The sequence below is a fragment of the Archocentrus centrarchus genome, chromosome 6, assembly GCF_007364275.1.
Source record: "Archocentrus centrarchus isolate MPI-CPG fArcCen1 chromosome 6, fArcCen1, whole genome shotgun sequence".
NCBI lineage: Eukaryota > Metazoa > Chordata > Actinopteri > Cichliformes > Cichlidae > Archocentrus > Archocentrus centrarchus.
Window position 1 is genome coordinate 20,643,469 of NC_044351.1, and position 7,660 is coordinate 20,651,128.

Sequence of the window (7,660 nt, forward strand, 5' to 3'; positions counted from 1 at the left end):
GAATGCTGCCTCCCTTCCACCAGTCCAGCCCTAACCATAGCACACACCGGCACAACTAAAACCTAGGCTATTGCTGTGTAACAAAACACACATTCACATGCCACAGACAGCAAATTGCTTCTCTCATTCCCCACCACACCCTGCCTTCATTCTGAGCCACCTGCAAAACAAACTGCGCTGGAAATTTCACTACAAATTACCCTGTGTCTGCCAAATCCCCCTGGGAGCGCAGGAAATCAAAACCCTGGATCTCCCTGCCCTGCAGAAACAAGACTGTAGACCCACACAGACACACAAAATGTCTTGACTGAATTTTGGTTGATATACTAAGAATCACTGTTTTTTTTTTTTTTGTTTTTTTTTTTTAAGATATTCATTTACTCTACTTTTCTTACATTTTTTCTGTGAATTTCAGGTTTTTAATTTCTGCCTTTGAGCATGAAGTCAGTTGATCCTAGAAATGGAGACAAGTTTAAAGAAACAACATGTTATCTCACAAATAAGCTGAAATTTCTAAAAATGTTTGGAGGTAAAGAAAAAAAAAGAGTGTAAAAGTTACCAATTTACTTCTGACAACACGAATGTCATGAACAAGCCCCGTACTTCTGAGGGTTTATAGTCACATTACATTTTGAAACCAAGACTCCACTCCTGCTAAGAAAGAGTGAAAACTGAGACCTGTTTCGCTTCATGGGAAAATCAAAGGAAGGCACATACCTTAGCAGTGAATAATGATCAACAGCATAAACCCAGCAATATGCACACAGTTAGTGCCACAGTGCCTCCTGGTGACGTCTCTGCATAACTCCAAACAGACAGGAATGTCGGAGAGAGAGTGAGTCAATGCCCGATGTGCCAGAGAGATGAGTGCTGAAAGCTCCTTGGAAAAAGGATTAGGACTGTTTATGTTGGCCAAGTGGCCTGCTGCCAGCTGCTCAAGTGTGCAAACTTCTTAAAGCTGCAGAGCTTCGGGTTGGCCATGAATCTTCTCACTCTATTTACCCTCCTCCATGACTGTTTGGATGATTGTGCTTTGTTCAGGACGGGGGAAAAACACCTCCATTTCAACTCCCACCTCTACAAAAGCCCTACTGCTTGATTCCAAACCAGCTTTTCTGGGATACCACCTCCAAAGCACACCCATGCACAAAGTCTTTGCTTTATTCCTGGTATGTTTTTCTAGCCTTACCTTAAATATCACAGCAAAAAAGTCTACGTAACATATCACAGTGGTATTAAAAAGATGTATCAACAGTAGTGTAAGACTGAGCCTGGGTGGTGGCAGAATGCCAGAGTTCTGTGGCCTGGAGCTCGATCTGAGCAGGGTTTGTGAGCCGTTGTTATGAGATGGGGGTCTCAGGTCAGGGAATAATAAAAGGCAGCCTCAGCAGCAACACAGTGAAACCCTAACTTCTGTTACTGAACCTCAGAAAATGCTAGTATAACTTATTTTCCCTATCATACGTAGGCTACAGGGTTACTACTGACAGAGGATTAACACATGCATATCCAATTGTTATAACAGATCTTACAAATTAAAAAACAAAACCTTAGAGAATTTAGCACTCCTCATCCTTTTAAGTTGCTATAGCAGTTAAAATAGCCTCTTTAGGAAGTGCAATTTTCAGCTTTGAACATAGGGATGCAAATTGTCCCAGCTCCAGTGAGCATCCATGGGACAGGCACCTAATTTCTTATTAGTTTTAGCTATGCTGCTCTAACTGCATGCTGTCACATCTGTATGGAGTGAGAAAGCAAAAACCCAAACTCTCTGAAGCTTTGAAAAGCTGCTGGCTGTGTTATAGAGCTAAATTAAATTTCATTTCTGCCGGACAGTTTGGTCTATTTATGCAACCTTTTTGATTTATAAATAAATCGCTTTGACTCTGAGGTGCATTCCTGTCACACTGCAGCTGTTGCTCAGAGACTGAACTTGTGTAATGTTTCTACAGTAAATAGAACTGCGTCCATATTGACAAAATACAAGCTCTTCACCAGGTAGCAGCCTCAGTTTCACTATAAAGTACTATATGTGGCCAGTCGGGTGTTTATTCTGCAAATCTTGTTTAGCATAAATATATATTCACCAAAAGAAGAAAATACATTATATGCATAATTCCAAAAATTAAAATCATACTAAGCAGCTGTTAAGAATTGATCTTCTTTAGTGGATTCTAGTGCATGCTGCCATCTTTTGATACATGGTGGTACTGCAACTATTTTTGTTTCTCTGACTACATCAACAATCTATCTAACAAACTATCAATGTTGGCAAGTCTGTCCTCAGCGTGTTGTGTATCTCTGTATGGCTGTATGTGTATAATCTTATTACACATAGACAAATACAATAAAATAATTCTTCAGTCCAAACCATCACCATGTAAGAGTATACTTTATAGACAGTCACACTTACAATCTTGTACTCAAACACTGGAACATGCAAAAATAAAGTCTTGCACACCTGTCAGTTTTCCATCAAATTGACTTAAAAATGCATCAAAAATATATTCAATACTTTTGTCCAGTTTCATTAAATTAAAAATAAATCTATTAAAATGTGCATAAGCCATGCAAATTCATCACCCTTCCATGGTGAACGCCTGCAAAGACAATTAAAAACTTGACAATGAAGGTTTGAGGCACTTAATAAGGCAGATAAATCAGGCAGTCTGTTCTGTAAAAACTGTTAATGTTAAATGAGCTCACACAAAGTATATTGCACTATACTGTTAATGTAAACAAATTCACACTTTTGGCACAAGCAATACTAGGAAAAAAGGCATAAGCTGCATGCCAAGAACTAAACAATGACAACAGATACAAAGATTAAATGAGAACACACACACATATAATGCTTAGGCCATATGTAATAATACAGCTGACCCTTCTACGGTTTATGGTAAAAGCTTAAAAATGTTACACTAATTGTGACTAGTCCATACTATGCCATAAAATATATGACACCAGTATGACAACATCCTGATGCTGATAACCACAGACTCAACATTCTCACCATGATATCGTCTACGTATTGCAAACCTGTTGAAGATTTGTCATGTTGGTATTCTGAACCCAGACGTGTACATATTTGGATGAAGCTTCTTAGCTAATGCTTTAAACAATGCATCGAAACTGAACAGCCAACTGAAGAATGTCTCTTAGAAAATACTTAATGCTGAACTACCGAGTGATGGATCTGAGCAAGAAACAGAGGACACTACATGTAGCTACATCATACTTTTTATATTATTATTATTCTAGATTTGCAATTAGTGATTGAGACCATAAACTCATTAGAAAGTGTCCACTGAGGTAATAATCAAGTGAGCAGGAGGGTAATTTTCCCATAAACTTCTAACCATTCGGTCTTCTTTTTGCGACTAGGAGTTGCCCCCTGCTGGACATTAAAAAGAATGCAGGTTTAAGGCACCTGAGCATTGGTTTCTGAGACTGCAGCCTCATCCAGTGGTGTAAAAGCAGACTGTGACAGTTTTTCCTCTGAGAAATTCTTTGTATTATTGTAATTAATGTTCAAGCTTTATCATATGATTATGTTCACAGTGGATATAATAACTGTTCAAAATTAGTGAAGCGCCTGAGGAACTGTGATAAATTAAAAAGGAAAAGTAATTTTTTGTGAAAACAAATTTTACACAAAAAAAAAAATTATAAATTGCTGGTGCCCTAAACTGTGATATAAATTAGAACAGTATGCAGATATTTCACATGAAGGTAGACATTGCACTGAGTTAAAACGTTGAAAGACATCGCACCATTGTAATCTACACCCAATTCCAAGACCACAAAGAGAAAAGTCTTAAAAGATGTTTCAGGTTTTCTGAAATCAAGGCCTCCACTGTCCTGGTTCTTGAAAAACCTTATGCCCTCTCGTGCTGAAGCTTGTTTCTGAGGCATTTGATATGTTGGTTGGCTGTAAAGCACCACTTCCGCTATCTTTTTTGGTTTTGAAATAAATCACATAAAATAATGGCAGAACAATGCCTATGAGGAGCATGGCAACTACAGCGTTCCACCAGTTGATTCCCCAGTCGGCACCATGACTGGTCAGACGCTGTCCTTTGAAACCAAACTGTGGTTTCTGTGAGTTATCCAAAAAATCCTCATCTTGATCAACTGTGGTTTGAATGAGTTTGTCAGTATCGTTATCTATCTCCATTAGAAAGTCCGTGGCCTCTTGTATATGTGGCTGGGCTCTTGCTCTGTTCTGAGGCTTCACTGGTGTCTGAGATGCATGGTGCATCCCTTCTTGAGGATCATCTGGGTTTGAGAAAGTCTCAGTTAAAAAGCTGTGTTTCTGAACTGGTATTTTGATGGATTTCAGTGCAAACAGATCTTGTTCCTGCATAAGGTTGTTCACCCGCTTTATATCGGCTACCTGTTGAAAAAGGGATAAAGATGCACTAATATTAACACTTGAAGAAAAAGAATGTCACGAAAACATCTGTAGCTTTGAAAAACTGTTACCTTGCAGCCATACTGCAGTGCAAGCTTGTTGAGATTATCATCATCCAACACTTCCCGCTCCAGCAGCTGGACATTCTTAAGTCTGTCCTCCTTCTGGTCCTGGAAAGACCGTGGTCTCAACTCCATGACACTGAGTTCCTCATCTTCTGAAGATGCAGCACATTCATTTGTTTTCCTCCTGAACATATACACCTGGCCATCTGCACTGGCGTGAACATCCACCGGGGCCTGGAAAGCCTGTGGACCATTCTCTCCCCGCCACATAATTAAACACAAACCTGTAAATGCAAGCACACAACTAATATTTAGACATTTTTTAAACAATTGGTTTAGCGTTATGTTGTACAGTTGTACTTACACAGTAGATTGAACATACGTCCCATATAACTTTGGTTTAAACTAATTCTGTATAAATATGTTTTGTAATTTACAATTAAATATGCAAATTAAAGAGTTGGGATATGTAATAAAAGAAAAAAAAAAAAAAGTGCAACTGTGATGTGTTTTCATTGCCCAAGCAATATTATTAATTGCCCTTCTATCTGTATTGACATGTATAACAGCAGATATATGAAAATGTTAAAAGTATGTTCTGATGTTGCAACTTCCCTTTTGGCCACACGTCTGGAACGCCACAAACACGCCAACCAGTTGATCTAATTGGTGGCAGGCAGAGTGTAAATGAGTAAATACACCCCCCTCCAGAAGACAAAAGATGCTATCTTCTGAAATATAAATACCTGGAAATGAAAGCTGGGATGTTGATCTTTTGTCTCATACTCATCTTTTAATGTCAAACCCAAATGTTTTCAGTCTACAGCAAAAATAAAGGGATTGGCCTCACTGTTCCAATATTTTTGGTGGGAAGTGTAAATAACTAGTGTGTTCTCCCAGGTTTTAAATAAGGCTGGATATTAATAGTCTCTATCTACAGATGATATATCATATTCTGACTAAAGGATTTCTAAAAAATTTAAATGTACAACTTTAATACCACTTTGGATGTAAACGAAGATGGAAAACTAAATATCAGAGATGTTTGGACTTTTACAGAAGTTGGGCTAATATAAACATATTAGCACAGCGAAGATGTAGGACAAGGGTTATACTGTTCTCAAAAGTCTATGTTGAGGGTCCCCAATGGACAAATGGCACAATATGGTAGGAAAAAGTAATCGAAATGAAACCAAACTTCAGCCAAGAGAGCGTCTGAGATGATCTGTCCACAACACAAGGTTAAACTTTTGTATGCTGCTGTATTAGGCTAATATGAACTACGAAAGTGTAGATGGCTGCTCCTCTGAGCCTGGTTCTGCTGGAGGTTTCTTCCTATCTAAAGAGTTCTTCCTTCCAGCTGTTGCCAAGTGCTTGCTCACAGGGGGTCTTCCAATTGCTTGTAGGGTCTTTACCTTACAATATAAAGCACCTTGAGGTGACCGCTGTTGTAATTTGGTGCTATATAAATGAAACTGAACTGAAAGCCATCAAATATTGATCCATCCTGAAACTGAAACTATTGTGGAGAGCAGCACCAATAAGCTTATAAAGAGATAAAATTAATATTGAGCAGAACTGATTCAGAATTGCTTAGTGGTGAAACCCTCCACACCAGTCCAAGTTTCTCATGTGGCCCCTTGGGACCACATAAGGCTGTCCAACTGTTAAATGCCAAAAATGCACCCCTCTCTTGTGATGTAGGGAGTACAAATACCAAGAAAAAGCTAAAAGCCTTCCCTTGAAGGCGAGCAAAAAAACCCAAACTTTTTTTTTTTTTTTAAACAAGGTTTTTCCTTTTGCGAACTAAAAGTGAGTGTGCGGCCACCACAGATGCGTTCATTGGAGCGTTTCAGTGGGTTTATTAGAGAACAACAGAATTTTATTCTACTCACTACTAGTAATTACTTGTGTATCCAAAATAAATCTATATAATCAAGGGCTGAAACGCGTTGTTACCGCCATGCTTCCACTGACATTAAAAAAACCCCCCAAAAAACACATTTGTAAGTCTCACACAGTGATAAACAAACAAAACAAGAGTTCATAAACTCACTCTGAATGATAAATCAAAGACACCTACTGCAGAAGTTACAACCACTAACTTGTACATACCGCAGGTTTAAAAACGTACATTTTATTTAACATTAGGCAGCCTACATCACGTGTACAGCCGGAATTTTAAAAACATATATATTACAACTAACAAAACTTTTAGACATGATAATTTGGACAATTTAGATACACTCTGTAAATAAAACTGTAACTCCCACCTGGGAGAAAGCATTAATTTCATATACTAAAAAAAAAAAAACCGTATTTCCGAAGGACGGAGCTCAGTATGAGCACTTGAAAGCAGCAGTAACTTGAGCTATTACGAGCTAACGCTAGCAGGTTAGCTTGAGGAGTTCGGCTTGTTTTCAGCAACTATCGGCAACGCGACAAAAACCAAGCCAGCCAGGTTTACTTCTACTGTAATTCCAACAGGGTCATTTGTTGGAGACTAAACACCAGAGGAAGTACACTTTCACTGACTTTTAAAACCTAGACTGCATTGTTTCTGTTCAATTACCTTATCCAAACTCCATGAACCTTGCTTCCCAAACTCCCTCTACCAATCCGATAAAGGTAAATACTGGCTAACATTTCTTCTTCGTCGCACTGTAAAACACGTTGGCATAAATGCAAACAGCGCCACCCGAGATGTGGTCCGCTAACAACAAGTTCATCTCTAGAAAACTGCTTTCAAAATCTATTAAATGTTGAAGGCACTGAGTATTATGAAGAATTAATATAGTTCTTTTAATTTATATTTTTTGTTGTTATTTTGTTTTGTTTATTTTTGTTTTCAATTCAGCTTAGTTTCAGTTAATTTCAAACTGTCTTTTTGCTTGTTCCAGTTTAGTTTTTTTTTTTTTATCTCAATAAACATACAGTAAATGCACCAGGGTCTTCTCATGCTTGCTGTTTTGTCAAAACATTGACCAAATTTACAGAGGCTAAAGGCTGTTTTAATTTGAGGTAACTAAAATGTATTTTCACACCTATAGTTTTTGTTTGCAGTTTAGTTTCTTACTTCATGGTTCATGGTTTAAATATCCAGGTTCAACCATCCAAAACAATGAACACAAGAGAGGTGAAGAAGAGAGTGCAGACAATGTGAAGCAGGTGGAGATGAATG

General features: G+C 38.1%; 1 protein-coding gene across 1 annotated transcript; it reads right to left on the reverse strand.

The window, feature by feature from the left end:
• Positions 1-2,410: 2,410 nt before the first annotated feature.
• On the reverse strand, positions 2,411-7,112 carry lysmd4 (LysM, putative peptidoglycan-binding, domain containing 4). The gene is made up of 3 exons (XM_030731857.1): positions 7,052-7,112; positions 4,486-4,763; positions 2,411-4,396 (listed from the first exon to the last, which is right to left on the reverse strand). The coding sequence occupies exons 2-3, from the start codon at positions 4,747-4,749 to the stop codon at positions 3,845-3,847; spliced, it is 816 nt and encodes a 271-aa protein (XP_030587717.1). The 5' UTR covers positions 4,750-4,763; positions 7,052-7,112; the 3' UTR covers positions 2,411-3,844.
• Between the last annotated feature and the right edge of the window lie 548 nt (positions 7,113-7,660).